At 59.1% G+C, this 20592-nt stretch overlaps 3 protein-coding genes and 1 long non-coding RNA gene across 7 annotated transcripts in view; 1 reads left to right on the forward strand and 3 right to left on the reverse strand.

The window, feature by feature from the left end:
- Positions 1–12693, reverse strand: IQCA1L (IQ motif containing with AAA domain 1 like). 2 transcript variants are annotated; one of them, XM_011280634.4, is made up of 19 exons: positions 12566–12693; positions 11570–11897; positions 10740–10859; positions 10243–10428; positions 8987–9058; positions 7232–7437; positions 6556–6640; positions 5968–6093; positions 5753–5828; positions 5239–5345; positions 4382–4465; positions 4238–4293; positions 3373–3455; positions 3108–3215; positions 2315–2514; positions 1847–1933; positions 1380–1557; positions 765–1003; positions 1–208 (listed from the first exon to the last, which is right to left on the reverse strand). In XM_011280634.4, the coding sequence occupies exons 1-19, from the start codon at positions 12574–12576 to the stop codon at positions 107–109; spliced, it is 2454 nt and encodes an 817-aa protein (XP_011278936.2). In that variant the 5' UTR covers positions 12577–12693; the 3' UTR covers positions 1–106. The 2 variants fall into 2 exon arrangements, with proteins under 2 accessions (XP_011278936.2, XP_019681587.1); XM_019826028.3 differs by lacking the exons at positions 11570–11897; positions 12566–12693 and adding an exon at positions 11136–11471.
- Positions 11984–20536, forward strand: LOC109497697. The gene is made up of 2 exons (XR_002154071.2): positions 11984–12995; positions 18536–20536. It is a non-coding gene; the product is annotated as an uncharacterized LOC109497697 (long non-coding RNA).
- Positions 14226–16680, reverse strand: LOC102899259 (histone H2B type 2-E1). 2 transcript variants are annotated; one of them, XM_019826036.3, is made up of 2 exons: positions 16448–16680; positions 14226–14502 (listed from the first exon to the last, which is right to left on the reverse strand). In XM_019826036.3, the coding sequence occupies exons 1-2, from the start codon at positions 16577–16579 to the stop codon at positions 14266–14268; spliced, it is 369 nt and encodes a 122-aa protein (XP_019681595.1). In that variant the 5' UTR covers positions 16580–16680; the 3' UTR covers positions 14226–14265. The 2 variants fall into 2 exon arrangements, with proteins under 2 accessions (XP_019681595.1, XP_044908968.1); XM_045053033.1 differs by lacking the exon at positions 16448–16680 and adding an exon at positions 16185–16425.
- Positions 19283–20592, reverse strand: part of ABCF2 (ATP binding cassette subfamily F member 2) — a 15613-nt gene continuing 14303 nt past the window's right edge. For both annotated transcript variants that reach the window (XM_006929511.5, XM_006929512.5), the window contains exon 15: positions 19283–19905. In XM_006929511.5, coding sequence (XP_006929573.2) covers positions 19768–19905 — 138 coding nt within the window. In that variant the 3' untranslated portion in view covers positions 19283–19767. The remainder of the gene's footprint in view (positions 19906–20592) is intronic.

Here is a 20592-nt window from a genome sequence, read left to right on the forward strand (position 1 = left end):
AGCTGCTCCCCAAGCCGTGTGGGCGTTTATGTCTCTGCCCCCGGCCCTCCACCTGCGGGCACCGCCCAGTCCCCCTTGCTAAGCCCGGGCGCCCTGGCCTCAGCCATCACTTTCTTTTCTTCTCCTTTGCCAGCTTGGCCTCCTCAGCATCCTGGTCCTTGCTGAGTTTTAGCCTCTTCTTGCCCAGTGGGGTCTTGAAGTACCAATCCTGGGTGGGAGGAAGAGGGGGAGGGTAAGTGCAGCGGATCCACCCCTGCTGACCTGCCTCCTGACCTTGCCCTTCCCTAGCCACAGACGTGTCCTCAGCAGCCTTTTCTCCTCTCTTCCTGGAGTCAGGCGTCCTGCTGGAGTCCTGGTTTCCCTTGTTCACCCCCCCAACACTCCAGGCCACAGGGTCCGCCACTGCCGGGGCGAGCCCTCTGTCCTTCCTCCCACGGCCATCCTGCCACCCCGGGGGCACCGGTGGGCACTGACTGAGGTGGAGAAAGTGAGTGTCACCTGGTGCCAGGGCCAACCAAGGGCTCTTAACACACAGGTGGCACTTTCAGGCTCCTGCCCTTGAGGAAACCGGGTGAGCGGGTCCTGCCCATGTTTCCGTCCCTGAGATGTCTTGATCCCTGCCCAGCTCAACTCCATGGGGGAGCAGAGGGAAGGATCTAAGGGGTGCTGTGGGCCTGGGGCTTCAGAGGGCTGACCCCCTGGTTGTGCTGGCCCGAGACCCTCCCTCCTCCCCCTCCCTGCTCCCCCCAGCCCTAAAACCTCACCTTCAGGGACTCCTCCTCTTCCCGGTACACCGGCTCCAGCTTCGCCAGATGCCCCAGGAACTCCGAGGCCACCAGGGGCCTCTTTGACAACTGTAGGACCCGCCGCTCTGTCAGCACTGATTGGACGGCTTGGTGAATGTGGCCGGGTGTGTACCCATCAGATACCTTGGCCAGGGCACTGATGTCCAGGCCCTGGGTCACGTGGACTCTGTGGGCCTCTATCATCTGCCTCCAGAGCACTGCAGACATTGGGGGAGGACACAGGGCAGGGAGAGGCAGTGAGTACCTCTGCCTGTATTCAGAACCAGGCTTCTGGAGAGCAGCTCTCTGTTCATCGCTGCCTCCCCTCCCAGGAACGTGAGAATCATCGTCTCCACTTAACACGAGGAAATGAGACGCTGAGGACTTAAGTGGCCGGCCCAGGACCTCGGAGCTGGGCCAGGGCCCGGCCACTGGGCTTCTTGTCCAGCTGCCTTCCAGGACATCTGGCCATGGAGGCGAGGTCTCAGAACAGCTGTGGGGATGGGAAGAAGGGCGAGGATGCTTTGGTGGGGGCGGGGGGGGGGGTGGGCCTGGATCCCTTGTCTGGCCTGTCTCCACGTCACAGGACCTCACCGTAGCGAGAAGCATAATCGGGCCGCGGCACGAGGAGGATCCGTTCGTAGGTCCGGCACAGCCCCTGCATCTCCGCCAGCTGCGGCTGGTTGGTGGTCCCGATCAGCATCACACGGTCTCCCGGGTGCAGCAGTCGCAGGGCCTTGGCGAGATCCTTCTTTATTCGCTTCGGTTCCATCTGCTCGGGGTGAGAGGCCAGGGTGGGGGGTGAGGGGAGGGGGTTGAGACCTGGTGACTTCTAGGGGCTTCTGAGTTCTCTCAGAGGACACGCCCACATTCAGCCTCACATGGGCCCCGGGAGGCGGCCAGGAGAGGCTCTCAGTCCTGCTTTAAGGATCAGGACAAGGCAGCGGGAGGACAGGGAACCTGTCCAAGGCCGCACGGTGAGCGAGGTCTGGCGCTGACGTGAACAAGCCCGGGACCGCCAGCCTTGCCCGTGGCTCACGCGGCCACCCGGGTCCCCGCACCTCCTTCTCTTCTTTTGGGACCTTCTTATAGAAGTTCTTCTCGGCATTCCCGATCCAGATAACAGAGGGCTGTAAGAGTTGAGCCACCTGCACAGGTCAGGGAGTAAAAACCTGACGTCAGATGTCCCTGGGCAAGGGTCACCTACCTCCCCATCTGGACCAAGAGGGGGTCGGGGCTGGCCTTGAGTCTCCAGCCCCCACTTCCCACGCACTGCCTGCCCCCCCTTCCCCCCCCCATCTCGGCCTGTTGCACTGTCCATCACAGCTCAGTGCACACACAGCCCTCCCCCCGCTGCCACCCCAGGGCTTCAGGTATCCGCAAGCTCCTAGCAGGGGGTGGGAGGGAAACCTCACCGGCTCCTGAAGCCACACCAAGTGGGCAGACGGGTGGCCTCCTAAGCATAAAGCCCACCCCGCCGTGTCGGCGCGGCCTGAGAACGAGAAACGCCCAAGTCGGGGGACCCAGACCTTAAAGACCATATGCACTATCATCTGCGCCCCGGTCTTGCCAGGATATTTGCCCTGCAGGTTGTCAGGTGACAGGTCAAACAGGTTGGCACCGGTTTCTGTGCACACGGCCTTGACCAGCATCTTCTTCCCCGTGCCAGAGGGGCCCACCAGGAGGATGGAACGGATGAGGGGAGCCATGGAGTGTATATCTGGGGAGCCTGAAGGAGGAAACAGGGGCCAGAGGCTGGCGGTAGACCGGCAGGGGGGTGGGGGTGGAGCCGCTGGGTAAGGTGAGGCCAGAGGCCGCAGGCTGGGTGGGGTGAAGTTCAGATCCTGGCTGCATTGCCTTCCCGGGGTTTCTGAGCCCTTGGCGGGCTCCCTGAGAGAGGCAGCCGGGATGGCCGCCAATGGCCTGCGGGGTCAGGAGGGGGCCTTCTACCCCCGATGCCCACCCCCCACCCCTCCCCGCCTCGACGCCCTTTCTGTTTTCTGTACCATCTCTTCCTACTTCTGGATTACGAAGGGGTGGAACTAAAGGGCACGTGACCCACCACTTCAGAAGGATCCTGGTCTTCCGGGAACGGGACAGACTATGGGAAATCACTTGGGGTCGGCTAAGGGGCCGGCAAAGTGGTCTCCTCGGTAGGTCAAGGGCCCGCATGACTTCTGGGGTGGCCCCATCTGGGTGCGGCCTCCAGCATGGGTCCACGGCACAGGGGACATGCCCACCTCAGCCCCCCTAACCTGCACCCAGTCTCCCCCTCGAGCCACCTGCCAGCATTGGCTCTTCCCTCTCCGCAGGGCATCTCACCAAGCCGAAGGACCGCGTACAAGGCCACGTTCTGTCGTATGTCAAACAGGGAAGGCATAGGCAACTTGTTTGCCAAACTCAGCGTGGATCCAAGATAGAGGTAGTCCCCTGGGGGCGGGGGGGGGGGGGACAGGCAGCCACCTGGTGAGTGCCACCCACCGGGGCGTTGCCGAGAGCCACTTGTGGAGAAGGCTCGCTGCACAGGGTGGTAGCTGGCTGTGGGAAAGGCCGTGGCCCGGGAGGAGGCGCTGGGGAGGGGTCTCACCAATGTAGTCTTTCAAGGCCACAGTCTGACTCTTCCTTAGGAAGCCAGAGACCACAAGCTCTTCAAACAGAGAGTCCAGGGTCCTGCAGAGGACAGCACAGAGGGGCCCCCCGAGGACAAAGGGAAGTGGAGAAAGAGACGAGTGGGAGGAGCTACAGGCTCGAGGAGACGGGTGGCATATTTTTGAGCCATAGCTGGGCTCAAAAATACCCACGGTGCCGCTGGCCAGCCGGCACACGAAGGAACAGCACCAACCCGCTGGCCCAGAAGGCAGCCGGCCCACAGCGGGTGCTCTGGGGGTTGAGTGGGGTGCGAGGAGGCCCAGGGCCCTCGGAGACACTCCCTCCATCAGCCTGCTCACGGCCCAAAGTTCCATCACCTGAAACCCAGTGGTCTGGGCGACATATCACCGTCTTCCTAGAAACCACACTGAAGACGTACCCACTCCCGTAGGCACTAGGGCGGCTGACATCAATGTACCTGAGACTCATTTCACCCAAGACGTGAGTAGACAGGGGCCACTGACCAGGTGGAGGCCGGGGGCAGGTGGCTTTGGCAGGGACACAGTTGACTACGGCAAAGGTGGGAGGGAGGACCGGGAAGGAGGGAGCGCCGAGGACACTCTTCCACTCACACCTGCCTCTGCGTCATCCTGTTCAAAGCACTTTCTCATGCTTCTATTTGATCCTCACGGCTATCCCGTGAGTTTGGCAGGGCAGGTACTTGGTTGGGGAGGACAGGGAGCCAGAGAGGTTAAGTGACTTTCTCTAGGTCTCGCAGCAACAGAACCGGGCCCGGAAGTCAGTCCTGTCCTGCACCGGGGCTTCCCCCCGCCCCCCCCTCCCCCACAGTAAGGGTCTGCTACCTGTTTGGGGTCAGATCTTTTTCCTTCTTCTTCCCAGTTTTCTTCCCGGTCTTTTTCTGGTTGGAAACAAGCACACAGGCAATTGTCCTCTGTTCCTTGCCTCCCCCGCTGTGTGCGTGTCCTCGTCTGAGCCCTCGGTCTTGCCTTCGGAGCCTTCAAGGCTCTCTCCTCCTCCCTGTCCACAGCCAGGCGCAGGTTCTTCAACTCTTGACGCATCAACTCATCCACCTGGGCGACAGCAGGGAGTGGGGGGGGCGGGGGGGGTGGGCAGCGAGGGGCTGCAGGGGACGGGTGGGAGGGCCGCACCGAGACAGGGGCGGAGAGGAGGAGAGCTGCCTCAGAGAAGAACGAGACTGGCCCCTGGAAGTCAGCTCGGGTGGCCACCCACAACCTTCCTACACACTCTTCTGGAACCTTCAGGCCTTGCGTCCCTCCCCCTGCCCCTGCCCCTGCACCGGTCCGCACCCAATCCTAACCCACATCCTGCTTACACGGGAGCCTTGCTCTCCAATGGGGAGAAGCTCCAGGATGCAGTCAACTGGCTTTCAGTTCAAGCCCCAGACCCACCCTTTAAAGTCTGTGTGACTTGAGCGGTTGCATGTTTCCCGACGTCAGGAAAATCATGGCGCCTACCTCAGGGGTGTCAGAAAGATCACAGTATCCACATGGCAGGAACCCTTTAAGGGCTGATGGGCATGCCGGTGGGCGAGACCCCAGCTCAGAGCCCCCACCATTCCCCCTCCCACCCCAGTCTGCATCTGCACCCCAGGGAGAGAGGGTCTGGAGAGACACAGACACAGAGGACGGTAGGACCGAGAGGGACCAAGGTGGAGCTAGAAGGATAGCTTCTAGAAAAGGCGGCGCACAGAGGTTGCTACAGAAGAGGGGCAGGGGCAGGCTGGAGGACGGAGGGGGGCTGAGGGGAAGCACATGAAGCGTCCGGGGGCCCCGGTGGGGACACAGAGGAGGCCTGCAGGGAGGCCTCGAGCCCGCCCGCTCACCTGTATCCGGATCTCCTGCTCCACTTCCTTCCTCTTCTCCACCCGGAGCATCTCGGGGTCAAAACTCTGATTGGGGTGTACGCTCTCATGCCGGCTCCTCCAGACAGCTGACCGTGGAGAGACGGACAGGGGAATGACGTTCAGAGTCCCGGGGCACGCACACGCTCTGGCACGCATGCGCGCATCGGCTCGCGCGTTCGCACTCGCGCGCACTTGGCCAGGAACCCGCCCCCGACTGGGACCTCCGTCCTCACGGGGCTGTCTGGCACCTGCTGCTACCCGGACCACAGAGGCCTGATCCCAAGGCCTCAGGATTCGGATCCAAAGTCATAAGGCATCGCCCACACCCCACACTTCTGTCCCCCTTCGGCATTCTCCCCTCCGCCTACGCCATTGCACCCCACACTGCCGCCTCATGGCCCACACAGCGTATGTCCACTTTCCCCAGGACCAAGGGTCACCCCAAGGCCCTGACAAGGCCTAGACACTCCTCCGCAGCCCCTTCCCCTCTTACTTATATACTCCTCGTGTGCGGCATTAATCACAGGTATAAATTTGGATGGTGAGACTTTCAGTATTGCGTCTGCTTCCTAGAATAGAAACATCCTTTTATCTTGACCCCCCCAAGATCTCTGGCCCTTATTCCCCTCAGACCAGCTTCTCACCAGGAGCTCCCTCAGACTCCCTTCCCCCTGCCCACTTGGTCCACACCTCCGGGAGGTGTCTTACCCCCTTCCTGGTCTTTGTTTCCTTCCCTTTCTTCTTCCTCTCTTTTTTCTCCTTTTCTTTTTCCTTATTTTTCTCTTGGTCCTTTTTTTTGCTCTCCTGGACCTGCGCCTCCAGTTCCATTTTCAGCTGTGATCAGTGACGGAAGAGGTTTCAGAGAAGACCAAGGGATTCGACGGGAGCAAAAGATCCCGGGCCGGAGACGGGGGTAGACGAGGGTCACGGGTGGGGGCCAGATAGCTGAGAGTCCAGAGAGAGATCTCACTGGGGTCCAGGAAAAAAAGGGGCACCAGGTGAACAGGTGTTCTGATCCGAGCTGCTGCTCTTTCCTGGCCCATGGAGGCCGGGAGCCACAAAAGTCTCAGCAGACATGTTTTCTCTCCCTGGCCAAAGATGCCTTCTCCAGACACAGGCACCCGCTCCCCACCACGCAGTCTTGCTAGCTACCTATATTTCCTCCAACCACGTCTGCCCTCACTGAGGCTGACCTTTCCCCCCGCCCCACCGCCACCCTCAGTTTTCACTCAGTAGGCTCTATAACTTCAGACCCCCGCTACCACAAAAAGTCTCCTGTCCCCACTTATAGGGTACCTGTTCTGGAGTCTTGTCAGCAAAGATCAGGTAGGATCCACCTAAAGACTCATCTGGATAATCAGGGAATCGACCAGTAAGGGCACTAAGTGAACATAAAATGGTCAGAGAGATGGACAGGTAGGTGGGTGGATGGACAGATGGATGGATGGGTGGATAGATGGATGGATAGATGGGTGGATGCACAGTGGATAGGTGGGGGGATGGATGGATGGATAGATGGGTGGGTGGATGGATAGATGGATGGATGGATGGACGGACAGTGGACTGGTGGGTGGGTGGCTGGGTGAGTAGAAGAGTGGGTGAATGGACGGGTAGTTAAACAGAGGGAACGATGAGGAAAGAAAAAGGACTAGGGGGATAGAGAACAAGAGGGAAGGAACAGAGAGGTACAGATTAGAAAGGAGAGGTTCCTCAGGGGGCTTCCATGGTTGCTTTCCCCATATGTTTTTGGCATTTTCTCTTCCATTGGGGGAAATGAGAAGTCATGTGTAGAGATGGTCTTGTAGCTTGGGGGCCCCAGGTTGAAGTCAGGTGTGTACGCAGCGAGTGAGGGGGATGGGAGCGAGTGGAGAAAAGGGATCTGCCTGGACTAGAGCACAGAGCAGGTGTGGGGACGCTGTGCGGAGCAGGGAAAGAGGGATTGGTTGGGTCAGCTGAGGCTGGGGACACTGACCGGCACTCAATAAACCACTGTCGGATTTGCTCCTTCAGTTTCTCCTTTATGTCAGGTCCCTCTGTCTCTCTGAGAGAATCATGAGTCTTCACCATCGCCAGCTGGAGCTCCTCCTCCTTCTCTATCTGGCAGAGCCTCCGGACATCGTCCCTGAGGCCAGCTTGGAACATGATACCCAAGCTTTCCACCTTGTTAGGCGAGGGGAGCTGGCGAAGAGGAGAAGAGGTCCAGGGTGTCAGGAGTGGGAGGTGGGGGGGGGGCGGGCCCAGCCCCTGGCCTCAGGCACACACACCTGCCCCCCTCGCTCCCCAGCACACCCGCACACGTGAGGCCTTGCATACACGCCCACACGGAACAACGGGCAGGCCTGCAGCAGGGGAAATTGTGTTTAGAGCCAAAACTCGCCTGTGTAAATTACTCTGATAATGAGTTCGCTAGATGCATCTGGGCCGGCCCCCCTGCCCGCTCCCCCCCCCCCAGCACACCCTCCCCTGTGAGCCTCCGGCCCCAGCCCCCACCCACACCCCCGCCCCAGCGGCCCGTGTTGGCAGCCGCTCTCGCAGCCACTTTCCCGCCTCATTGGCTCCCAAATGTATTTTAAATATCACTCTGCGCAGAGACAATTACTGAAAACGCTGAGCTCACACTGTTGATGGGCCCGGGCGGCCAGGCTCATTCCTCACCCACCACCATGCCATGCCCCCCACCTCCCCCCAAGGCCTGACCCTGGCCTCCCCTCTGCCCGCTCTTGCCTCCCGGGGGCCCTGCTCTCCAAACCCCCAAGTCTGACCTCCACTCCCCTGCGGTGCCCTCTGGACCCTCCCTCCTTCTGAAGCCCCCAAGCCTCCGGGAAGAGCCACCCCAGGCTTTGTCTCTGATCCCTTTGGGGCCCCGGCCCCTCCCCAACTCCCTTTATCAGGAGGCCTTCACAGCCTCTGCACATTGCAAAGCCCACTCTCAGGAAGCCTCACCCCCACCAGGGCCTTCCTTTCCTAAGTCAGCAGAGACTAGCCCGATGTAAGATCCATCAGAGAGCAGAGGTCTCTCAGGGAGTGGGGCCTGCTCACCCTGCCTGTCCACACACGCTGGGGGCTGCCCCTGTAACCACCCACACTGCCCCACCGGGCACACCCTTTCCCATGTACACGGGTAACACTCAGCTCTAGTCCCTGCATAGCAGAGGAGAAGCCAGTCTGGGCCCCCGCAGAACAAGTGGGGGAGACTGTGGCCCGAAACACTGTGCTGTGAAAGGGATGTGGCCCCCATCCCAACTTGGCCCTCATGGTTCTCCCAGAGGCTGCAAGAGCCTGGGGCGGGGAGGGAGGCGATGCTCCCACTAGCCTTGTGGCCTCCTCCCTCTGCTGGGGCCGCTCGCGCCGCCTCTCCTTCCAGCCTCTCCTTCCAGCCAGGGGCACAAACGCGAGGTCCAGGATGCTCCGTGCTGCTATCGCTCACCCCGCCCCACATTTGAGACCCTTCCACGGGTTTTGGAGAGGGAAAGGTGTCAAGGGACCCGGCTCGTTGGTGGCTTTCTGTTCCTTTGGCCTCTTTCGCAAGCCCTGAAGGATCCCTTAACCAGGGTCCGCAAGGCCTAAACCCCTCCACCCATGCCAACCACAGTCCTGAGTGGAGGGAGGTGTGTGGGCGGTGAGGGTCTATGCAGGGCTGCACTCTGACAAAAAAATAAGGGAGGGAACCCCACGCACCGGCCCACCTCGTGCTCTGGCCTGTGGCCGTGGCGAGGGGGGCACTTACCATGCCGATGAACTCCATCTCAGTTCGCCGGTCCTGCTGAGTGCGTTTCCTCTGCAGGTAACCCTTCCACACCTGGGGGGGGACACAGGGGCCCAGACACTCCCACGCTGCATTTCTGCAGGAACGTGGCTCGTGCCATCAGCCTCCAGGGGGAAGCACCAGCCACTCCCAAGGAAAAGTTTGGTTGGGGAGCTTGGGGGCAGGAGGTGGGTGAGGACTGCTGGGGAGGACACCTCCCAGGGCAGCCCGCAGGCAAGCAGGGGCTGCCCAGAACATGGTGGGGCTGGTGTGCACCCACACAGTCCAGCCCCAAGCTTTTGCTCCCCCAGGGCCCCGAGGAATTCCCTCCTTCTCAGTCCCGCCCTCTAATCTGCCATGTATCTCTTGACACGGACCTCAAAGGCCACCTTCTCCAGGGAGCACCCCCTGCTCTACCTCTCTGGATTCCCACAGCATTTGGAATACCTACTTGAATCCCCCCCAGGCACATAGACATCAGTGCTGTAAGGACTGTGGAGCTCCCCTGATTAATTACTACATTTTTGACACAAGGAAACTGAGGCTAGAGACAGGATATGGCCTCTCTCGGGTCCAAGAGCCCGTGAGGGCCGAGCTGAGACAGGACCGGGTTTCCTGACTCCTTGCCCAGGGCTCTTCTCCCAGGCCTCCAGCTGCTTGCTCATAGAGCCGAGGACAGCCCAGTACTTGGGGGGGGGGGCGCACTGGGCAGGGGGGAGGCAGCCTGTGCTTCACTTACTATGGATCCTTCTCCCCTAATTTTTTTTAAATGTTTATTTTTGAAGGAGAGAGAGAGTGTGTGTGAGTGGGGGAAGGGCAGAGAGAGAGAGAGGGAGATACAGAATCCGAAGCAGGCTCCGTGCTCCGAGCTGTCAGCACAGAGCGGAGGCGGGGCTCGAGCCCACAAACTGCGAGATCATGACCTGAGCCGAAATTGGATGGATGCCCAACCAACTGAGCCACCCAGGCGCCCCCTTCTCCCCTAATTTTAACGATCCTTCTGTTTCTGGGGCTTTTATGATATCCCACTACGAGTCCTTTGGGGGACAGAGGTGTAGAATAAATAATAAACAAACAAGATACACACTTATCGACTGATTAGGTCCCTAGTTTTAGGATCTAGCCGCGGGGCAACAGAATCCAAGCTCCTGCACCTCTGCCCTCGGTTGGTGAGCCAGGCAGTCTTCCTGGAAGAGGGGACTCTACCCGGACCTTCCTCCTGGGTGCTGGGGGATTACCTTCTGAATGGTGACAGCTGCTTGGTCCTGACTGAACTTGTGCCAACCTTCCTCTCGAATCTTCCGATCCCGCTCCTCCTCTTTCCGAATTTCTCGCATGAAGATGGCTCGGAGCCGGCCTTGCCTGGCCCGCTCAGCCCTTTGCAGAAGGATTATGGCCTCGGTCCGGCGCAGTTCTGGAAAACGCTGGCCAGAACATAGGCAAAGGCTCAGGGGGAGATGAGAGAGCGCTTGTATTCAGGCTGGCAGCTGGGAGACTGTTCGCCAAAGGGCACGCTGGGGACGTGATCCTCCCAGGGCACGTAAGTGCCCCAGTCCCGTCCTCTATGTTGGTGTGAGAAGGTTTCAAGGAGCACAAGAGCGTCCTTGAAGCAGGCCAGGGATTACCCAAAGAGCGCTCGGAGGCGGCTATAGGGCAGGGGACGTCCTCTCTGTGTCCTGGAGGACGGCATCTCTCTCCTGGGAGCGGAATCTGGGAGGGTGTCTCCCTGATTTACCTCCCTGGAGGTCACTGGCTCCATTCTCGACAGGATCTCTGCCAGCATCAGCTCCCGCTCCTTCAGAATGCTGGACTGCTCCAGCAGGAAGTATCTGGGGATTGGAACCTCCAGGTCTGCCTTTGGGGCGATAGCGGGGGAAGGAGGGTCAGGAATCAAAACCCAGGCCATCTGGCTGATCGTTCCCACTTTCAGCTGCTTACACCGACCCTGGTGATGCTCTCCTTCATCCTAGAGCCCTGGGGTGGGAGATTTATGGGTCATGGGCAGGTCCCCCCCCCCCCCGGAAGGTCATGCCTCTATCCCCCTGCTCCACGGTGTAAACAGAGCTGAGTTCTGGAGGGTCACGATAGGTGATGGGTAGTGGTTCCAATTCTGGCCGTGCGTCAGAATCACCTGAGGGGCTTGTTCAAAGGCTCAAGCCGATCAGTGGGTTTGAGCTGTGGTCGGAGATTCTGCATTTCTAACAAACGCCTAGGTGATGCCGCTGTGGCTGCTTCCAAGGACCACACTTCGAGAAGCAAGCCGGCAGGGGATTCTCTTCGCCGATCCCCTGTGGCTGGTGGGTATTCCCGGCCTCACGGGGCCTCCGGCCTGACTCTTCTAGCCACCCCCTAGCTACTTGGTAGCGCGCACGCCCTCTCGCTGAAACCCTTCTCCCGATCAAACCCCAACCCGCTGATCTGCCCCACCCTCCTTCCGGGGCAGGGGTCCCAACCCCAGGGCTGTTCCGGCGCTCCGGCCCCGCCCCGCCCCCTCCTGCCCCAGGTGGGGGAGGCGGGGCTCGGCGCCGCCGGAGGCGGGCGCTGGAGTGGGCGTGGCCCGCGCACCGTGGTGAACTTCAGGTCGTGCAGCAAGCGGTCCAGGCGGTGGTATTCGCTCAGGTCCGCGCGCACCAGGTCGTCCTTGAGCTCCAGCACGCGGCCGGCCACGCTGTCCAGCAGGCGCCGCAGCAGCCGCCGCTTCTGCGGCTGCACCATCTGGTCATGGAGGGTGTCGAACCGGCGCAGCAGCCCCAGGTAGTGCAGGTAGAGCGACGAGAGCCTGTACTGGAACGACTGCCGTTCCCGGTCCGGCACGGGCTGGAGCAGGGGCTGCTCTTGGTCCAGCAGCTCCTGCAGGGCCACGTGGGAGGTGTCCCAGAGGCGTTGGTACGCTCTGGAGAGGAGGGGAGAGGAGGCAGCAGGCGTGGGGCGATCTGAGCCGTGGAAGAGTGGGGACAGTGGGGGGGGGGTAGGGGGGGAGGGGCGCTGCCGTGCCTTGCGAGGAGTGCGAACTCGGGTTCCAGAGGTTAAGGTTACCCATGGGGCCAAGGTGGAGTTCGGCCAAGGGAGGAGTCGCCGGGGGGGAGTGAGGTGGTGATTACAGAGAACTCATGCCCAGGCTTAGAGAAGGTGTGAGATTGGGATCACCGGGAGGGAGTCCGCTGGGGGATAAGCAAGGAGCTCCCAGTAAGGAAGGGGCCTCTGGGAGTCTGCAGTGGGTCCCTCCGGGGAGAGGGTGCGGCCCCGCGGAGGCTGCAAGGGTCTAGAATGGTGGGTGGGAAGTGGGGGTGAGGGAAGAATGTGGAGAAGGTCTCTTCCCCTGATCCTGGAATAAGTAAACTGGTCCGAGGAAAGGCTGAAGAGGGAAAGCTGACCACAGGCCGGAGCAGCCAGGGTTGCTGTGTGAATGTCCCAGGGGCCCGGCCAGGGCTGGCCCAGCACAGAGAGCCCCTCTCCCCAGCATCCCTCCTCCCGGCCCACCTGCCCCAGCCTGACGGGACCAGGCGAGGCCCTTCGTTCTTTGCTTTCCCAGCCCTGGGTGCTCCACTCCTCCTCACTCACCCCTCAGACATGGTGCCCACTTCTCACACCGCCCTTGGTGAGCTGCTCATGCCATCCACGCAACCTGTGGCTCCACCTTGACTCCACCCCACCCCGAAGGCCGGAACAGCCCGGTTTTAAGAGTTCTGTCCCATTGTCCCAGTGTTCTAAGGCTGTGAGGGGAGGGGACAGCAGGTGCAGGGCTGGGGACGCTTAGGATGTTCTCGTCGCAAGCCTTGGAAGGCTAGAGCAGAGCGTGGGGTCAGCTGTGGCTCCTTGTGAGACGCAAATAAAAGGGTGGTCACGATTTGAAGTCACCCCGCGAGCTGTAGGCTCTGGCATTCATTTTTCCAGCTGCACTTCTCAGCTGGAGGAAGCCTGTATTCCTGAACTCAGAGCCAGTGGTCCGTGTGAACTATGCCAGTGGAAAGATCGACATTAGAAGGAGTAGGTGAGACTCGGTGGTCTTTGGGGGCTCACTTTGAGCCATCTGCGGGTCACCCCATCGCCGTTACGGGCTCAGGAGGCCATCATTCGGAAAGTACAAACGGAGTCAGCTGGGGGTGACTTTTTTGATTCAGTGTGAAGTGGGGACTTACGAATAAATACACGAGGCCCAGGGCCAAGGAAAGGGGGAGAAAGGCGACAGCAGCAAAGAGGAGCCAGGGACGAGGAGTTGTGGGGCTTTAATGTACATGCAAGTTACCCGAAATCTTGTCGAAAATTCCACGATCTGAGTTGGGTCTCTGAGTCACAGGTTAGCAAGGTATGGAACACAGTGGGAATGGGGGACAGCGAAGGCTCAGGGGCCAGATGCCCTGGGCTCCGCCCCCTTTCTAGCTGTGGGACTAAGACGTGGGTGATGGGTTCTCTTCTCATGGCATCTGCACGTTAGGCTGCAACTCTGTATGAGAAAAGTGTGTGAAGTATGTAGGCCTGTGCCCCAACGTCAGCCATTCTTACATGGCTGTTCGGTACGTGAAGTTGAAGGTGACAACCTGTATCTATCCGGTTGCAAAGGGGCGACAAAGGATTTTGGACTTGCTCGCTAAATGCAACCCCTCGAGCCCCAGGCCCTCCACACAGCTTGGGAGAGGATTGGTGGGTTGTATGCCCACAAGGTAGAGCAGATGCCAAACGAGAAAAAGCAAGCGTGGCCGAACGTTCGGTGGTGAATCTCAGCGAAGGACATACAAGGGGCCGTTGTACTTTCTCGCAGTCCTTCGGCGGGTTTGAGATTTTTCGATGTAAAATTTGGGAAGAAAAGAGGAGAAAGAAAGAATTTGGGAAGAAAAGAAAAACATCCTATAGGTCCCGGCAGGTTATGGAGATGCCTTCCGTTTTATATCCAGGATTTGAAAAGTAGGCTTGTTCCACTTTGTAGCCGTGAGAAATGACAATGCCCTTGCCCCACATCACACCTCCCCTTTTCAAAAATTTTTTAATTTTTTAATGTTTATTTATTTTTGAGACAGAGAGAGAGAGCATGAACAGGGGAGGGGCAGAGAGAGAGGGAGACACAGAATCGGAAGCAGGCTCTGGGCTCTAAGCCAGCAGCCCAGAGCCCGACGCGGGGCTCGAACTCACGGACCGTGAGATCAGGACCTGAGCCGAAGTCGGACGCTTCACCGACCGAGCCACCCAGGCGCCCCACACCTCCCTTTTTCAAATGACCACAGTGTGCGGGAGCAGTTCACCCTTTATTAACGTTAGGTCCTGGGTCACTTGGAGCTGGTATACTTGGTGACGGCCTTGGTGCCCTCGGACACGGCGTGCTTGGCCAGCTCCCCGGGCAGCAGCAGGCGCACGGCCGTCTGGACTTCCCGGGAGGTCAGTGTGGTTCGGCCCGAGTACTGGGCCAGCCGGGCAGCCTCGCCAGCCAGCCGTTCAAACACATCGTTCACAAACGAATTCATGATGCTCATGGCCTTGGAAGAGATGCCAATGTCAGGGTGCACCTGGGGAAGCAGCAAGACCGTTCTGTTAGCGAGGAGGCTCCGCCCGACCCCGCCAGCCCCAGCCCCGAGTTCGAGTTCGGGACTGCAGGAAGCTGGAGGCAGGACCGCAAGGCTGCCTCACCAGCCTCTTGCCAGAGGCCCAGCCCGGGAGGTAGGGATTTGGTTTTTTACTACCACATCCGAGTGAAAAGTTTTTCCCACCGGTAGGACGTAATGCTATTAAGGTCCTCGTATGAGCACATGGGAGCATCAGTCTTTGACAAATGGGGTCAGTTACACAGCATTTTGCTTTTCTCATTTAATGCGTTTGCATAGGGTTACTCCTCGAGGTGACGTTCCCAGGGGTGTGACCGCCGCCGGGTCCAAGGGTTTATGCGCCTAACTTGGCGGACTGTCACCACATTACTTTCCAGAGGACGCACTCATGTGACGCAGCCTCAGCACCAGACTAGGAGTTAGGACACCAGGGTTCTGTGGCCGGACCGTGAGTCACCGGAGGACCTCAGATTAAGGCACTCTCCTCTGGGCCTCAGTTTCCTCCTCTGTCACACCAGCTTTTGAGCTAGATGATCTCCAGTCAAACCGGCGGTAGGGGCCCGCTAACAACCCTGACGTGTGACCAGGCAGACATCAAGTGTTTCCCTGGGAGGTGGGAGAGAAGAGACGACCGGCGACGTCCATCAAGCCGATGGTGGACACAGAAGCGGAACGCAGGCTCTCGCCGCCGCCACTGGTTGCCACGGACAGCACAGGATCGGAGCCTAAACCCCTTGTGTCGTCATCACATCGTTTTCCCCTTGGGGCTGAGGGGGCGCAACAGTTAAGTTTCACAGGAGTGAGGGTAACTCACTCAGCAGCTCTCCTTCGCGCGTGCAATCCAGGGCCCACACTTGTTTTTGAGCCCCAAGGTCGGCTGAGCCGCAGGGCTCACAGACGCCCCCAGCCCCACTTCCTCCAGGGTGCCAGAGTCTGTCCTCCGCTGCCACCCCTTTGGCCAGCCCACGCCAGTGTTGGTCCCACCCCCCGGCCCCACAAAAGCATTCCCAGAGACCCGGGGCGTCAGGTCACCGAAACTGCTAACGGGATCTAGACTCTAGGACCTGCTCGGACAAAGCAGTGGGACTCGGGCAGGTCGGGGAGGCTCAGGGCGGGCAAGACCGCTGGGCTGCCTGCTCCTGGCCCCGCTGAGTGGGCCAGAGGCTTCGAGACCAGGGTGCCTCGTGTACTAGACACACCGTTGTTGGGTGCCCACTGATGCCCCCCAAATACCCGTCAGTGTGCAAATGCCGGAGCGGGTGCTTCTCCTGGGTGCTCTGGTAGGCCGCATGAACAGAGAGCATTCGGAGCACCTGGGGGTTAAGAGGCGCGACCGGCGGGAAGTACGCGAGGGGCCTGCTCAGGGCCGGGGGGCCTGACTGCTGCTGCTGTCAGGTCATGGGGCTCAGTCAGTGCTTTGCGCCTTTACGGACCTTAGTTCCTCATCTGTACAGTAGGCCGGTCCCTCAGCCCCTCGGTGACCGAGTGCTGTGGGGCTGGGAGGCCTTGCCCGAGACCTCAGCTCGCACGCACCGCTCCCTGCTCCGGGCCACCACCGACTAGCGCCTCTGGTTTGTACCATGATGCGTCCGGCACGTGATCGTCCTTCAGCTCCACACTTTCGTACGGTCTTGCCTTTTACTTACGTCCCTCCTGACGCTCCGCATAAGCGTTTGGTCCGTCCAGAGCCCCGTAAGCTTCCGGATTGTGGCGGCGTGCTTTAAATGTCTCTGGCACATCACAGGTGCACGACAGATACTGGGAGGCTGTGGGGACCTCTGAGATCGAGTGCGGCCACTTCACAAGGGGCACGGTGTGCCTGAGGCCCCTCCCCTCAGTGCCAGGGGCAAACGGAGTACGACTCTGTCCGGTCGTACTCTGCACACGCGCGCGCAAGCTCCCCACTCACCTGCTTCAGCACCTTGTAGATGTACATCGAGTAGGTCTCCTTGCGCCGGCTGCGCTTTTTGGACTTCTTGTCGCCGGAACTACGGCCCCTCCGGCCCCCCGACTGCTGCTGCTGTCCATGCTCTGCGCTCATCCTCCTGCCCTTCCTAACAGCCGCCTCCTGCTCCTTGGGGGACTTTTATGGGGTCAGCTGCCCACCAGGTGGGGCTGGGGGCCAGCACCTGGGGTGGAGGGGGTGGGCGGGGAGGAGCTTGGCCCATCCCGATCCAGAACATGCTCTGGGTTAATCCTGAAGGAGACTGATAGCTCCCGCCTCTCCCCCAAGTGATTTCCTGTCTCTGAATAAGAAGCCCTCCACCCCCCCCACCGTCTCCTCCCCCACCTGATCATCTCCCAGTGTATTACACACTTGTTAAGAGTTCACACACCACCAGACCACGCCACGAGATCACTCTGCAACCACTGTGCTCAGCTGACTCGAAATGCAGGGGAGTGTCAGGAGAAACACAGGGCAGCCCCCCCCCCGCCCCCCGCCCCCAGAGCCCTGCAATACAGCCAAAGAGGCAAGAGTGACTCGCATGAAACAGAGAAGGGAAGGACTAAAGAGGGGGTATAGGGACAGAGTTCAGAAAAGAAAAACGAGTGAGGGCTGTAGGAGCCAAAGGGCTGCACGGAAGGAGTGGGGATTTGAAGCTGGTCTTGTAGGGTGGGCACAGTTTAAGTGGGGAGAACTGGTCCCCAGAAAGACAAAGCGGGGTGGAATCAATGCGTGCTGAGTACAGTGAGGCTTGGAAGGAAGGCAGAAATGGAGCAGAACCCGAGCCCGGACCAGATGTGGGCAGCAGGGAACCACAGGCTGGGAGGGCCCGGCAGGGAGCGGGTGGGGTGGATGGGAGGAGCCAGAGCCGAGAAACACTGTCTGCTCTCCATAAAGCAGGTGATGTGGGCTCCCTGTGGAGGTTAGCTGCAAAAGGAAGAAAAAGGCGGCTGTTAAACGGAGGAGTTCTCGCTTTGCCCCTATGTGTGAACACGTTTCAGGTTCTTAGGAGAACTTGTGATTACAGAAACCTGGTGCGACATGAGAACCACAGGCCGGGAGGGAAAGAGGGTTTTCCCAATCAAGAGGAGGTGGGGCAGAGGAGCAAAGACGAGCATCACCTGTCAGTGGGCGAGAGAGCAAGCCTGAGCGGCGCCCACCTCCCCAACCTCACCTCTTCACCTACCTCCCAACATCCGGCTGCCTCTTGCACGCTAAGGTTTAAGAGGACCGGAGGGCAATTCATAATCCGCGATAAAGCACTACTTTTAGGCCTTGGTAGATTGTATACAGTGGGCTTTTTAAGCATCCTCCAAGTTTTTGAAACTTTGGCTTTTTTTGGGGGGGGGGGGGGGGGGAGAGACAACCTGTAGCCTATTTCGATTCCTCCACTTCTGAAGCCTCGGCACCTCAAGGCTATGGTGGAGACCCTGAGGGATTTCAAGGCGAGTTCCTGCCAACACACCCGGGCGCTCCCTTGGCCGAAGAAGCGGAAGCTCTCACCTCCATTCCCCTCATTCCAGCGGCTCATTCTTGAGGCCATCCTCCCCCCTACCCAAGTCTCTGGATACTCAGGGCAGACAGACTTAGGCTGTTTTGCTCCAGGTCCCACGAGAGGCACGAAGCCACAAAGCCAGGCTCAGGGCTGGAGGGCAGAGGGGGACTCCTAGCCTCACCCCGGCCTCGGCCGTGCAGGGCTCAGCTGCGGCTTCTCACGTCACGTTCACTCTTACCGTCCCTTTTCCCCGGGGACGCTCTTGGTCTTCAGGGCCGCCTGATGTCCTACTCACCTTTCAAGTTCGAGTACCAATCCTGCCTTTCCGGACTCACAAGAACTTCCCTCCCTTCCGAACCCTTCTGTGTTTCCCAACAAGTCACAGTTGAGCCTCTGATTTATGCCCGGTCTCGTTCGCTAGTCATCGTTGGCTTCCCATTAGATCGTGAGCTCCTTGGGGTTTGGACACCACCTGGGACTTTGTTTTGGGTGTTTTACAGTCTCAGATGTACTGTAATGAGCACTGAAAAGTCATGGCTGTGTATGTTTCCCCACAGGGCCGGCCGCTGAGGCCTCAGAGGTGATGAAGCCACACCAGTAAGAAGGGGCACTGGTGTCCCTGGTGAACAAGGGCTGCGGATACTTGTCAAGTTCAGACAGACCACGCAGGGCTCTGGGTTGGAAGTAAATTAGATCATGCTAACAAAAATTAAGGCTGAGAATAGGCAGAATAACAAAACTTCCTCATCCCACCCAGGAACGGTGGCTCACAAACCCGTGTGAGGTGCAGACTCCAGTTTCATCTCTCTCACCCACCAGATGGCATCAGTAGGGCAGCGCCCGGGGATCTGCAGTTTCACAAGCACCCCCACCCCCACCGCCCCAAGTGCTGTGGTAGAGGCTGCAGCAGGGGAGCCTCCGACCACCCTGAAAAACACGTTCCAGGAGAGTGGTTCTCAAAGTTCGGCCCCCAGACAAGCAGCATCAGCAGCTCCTAGAAGCATGTTGGAAATGTTTTACTTCCTGGTCTCACCCCGGACCTACTGAATCAGAAACCCTGAGGCAAGACCCGGTGACCTGTGATACCAAATGAGTCTTCTAGGTGGTTCTGATGTGTGTGTTGTGAGGCAATGGCCTAAGAAAAGGCAGAATTTCAATCAAAGGAAGGAGAGAGTTACTCCAGCCCTGCTTGCGTCCATTCCGCCAATTTCCACCCAAGCTCCTGCTGAGGGGATGTGAGTATTGGCACTGAGGGGAAGAGGGAAGCGAAGGGCCCAGAGACCAGAAAAGGAAGGTAGGGACCATGGCTTCTTCTTTCTTTATTGGACACTTGGTAGATGTCACGCAGGTCTAAAAGTTACACTGTTAAATAATTATTTAAAAACCGACCAGGACTAAAGCCCTGGTCCACAGCTCCAAACCAGAAGCGGAAAGGAATGGGGGCGGTGGGCTGGGGGGTATTCCTCCAACATCACCAAAACCCAGAAAACGAGGACCCTAAGCTCTTTCACAGGCCAACCCAGGATGTGGGCCCTTGGGCTAACCCTCAGGTGCCTCTGGCTGCATCACCATCAGGTCAGTAACCAGCAAGGAGCTGGCAGAACAGCCAGCCGAGTCCAGACATGGACAAAAGTAACTGCAAGGACAGGAAACGGACAGGTACTGTCCAGCTGTAGATAAGATCACAGAGTGCAGCTAAGGCAGGTGGGGACAGGGGAGGGGCTGGGGAGCGGTATTGCAGCAATGCAGGAGTGTGGCCCCAGAGGCCCAGCCCAGCCCGGGCAGGGGCTCACACATTGTGGGTCCTCCTGGTGAGCTGGGGCTCCTCGCCCACCAGCTTGGACTTGAGGTGCTCCTTGTAGGCCAGGATGTCTCCAGGCCACTTGGTGATTGTCTGCTTCTCACAGACCCAGATTTCCTGTGCAACCTAGAAAGGAAATCTGAGGCTCAATCCTCCTGGCCAGCACTCTCCCCATCCCTGCCCAGAAGACCACTGTCAGAAGAATTCCAGGAAGAAACCTCCACCGCCCAGTTCCGTATGCGGCTCACAGTTCCACTGTCTCTCTGTTCTCTGGATGCCTAACCCAGGGGTACCGTAACCAGCAGGTTTGGAGCCTTCCAAGCCACAACCTGCTCTGTCTCCTGATTTCCAGCTCCCCGGCAGGGCCTAGAACTGTTTAGAGGCCTCGCCCGCAGCTTCCTGTTCTCTATCCCATCTTTCCCAAAGCTTCAGAGAAATGACCAGCGGCCTTTCCACCAATGACTGGTGGTAGCCCTCTAGTCCAAATCCTCCTTAGTATAATACTACTTCTATGCTGAAGAATCTTGAGACAGTAGTAAAAGCACCCTATCCTCTACCCAACTCCCTCGCCAATTCTGGCTAACATTGCCAAATGCCAAGTAGGCTGATGTCTCCAAATAGCTACTGAAAAAATGAAAGTTTTCCATTAAGGCTTTCTCAGTTTTTCAAAGAGCCATAATATCTGGTCCTCATCACCCTGTCTACACCCTGAGCCCTTTTCCCAAATCCAATAAACACATATTAAGTGCCCTCCACATGCCATGACTGTGTCCTACCCAACCTTCTCCTGGCCGCCCTCCTCTCTGATTTCCA

The sequence above is a fragment of the Felis catus genome, chromosome A2 (assembly GCF_018350175.1).
Source record: "Felis catus isolate Fca126 chromosome A2, F.catus_Fca126_mat1.0, whole genome shotgun sequence".
Lineage (NCBI taxonomy): Eukaryota > Metazoa > Chordata > Mammalia > Carnivora > Felidae > Felis > Felis catus.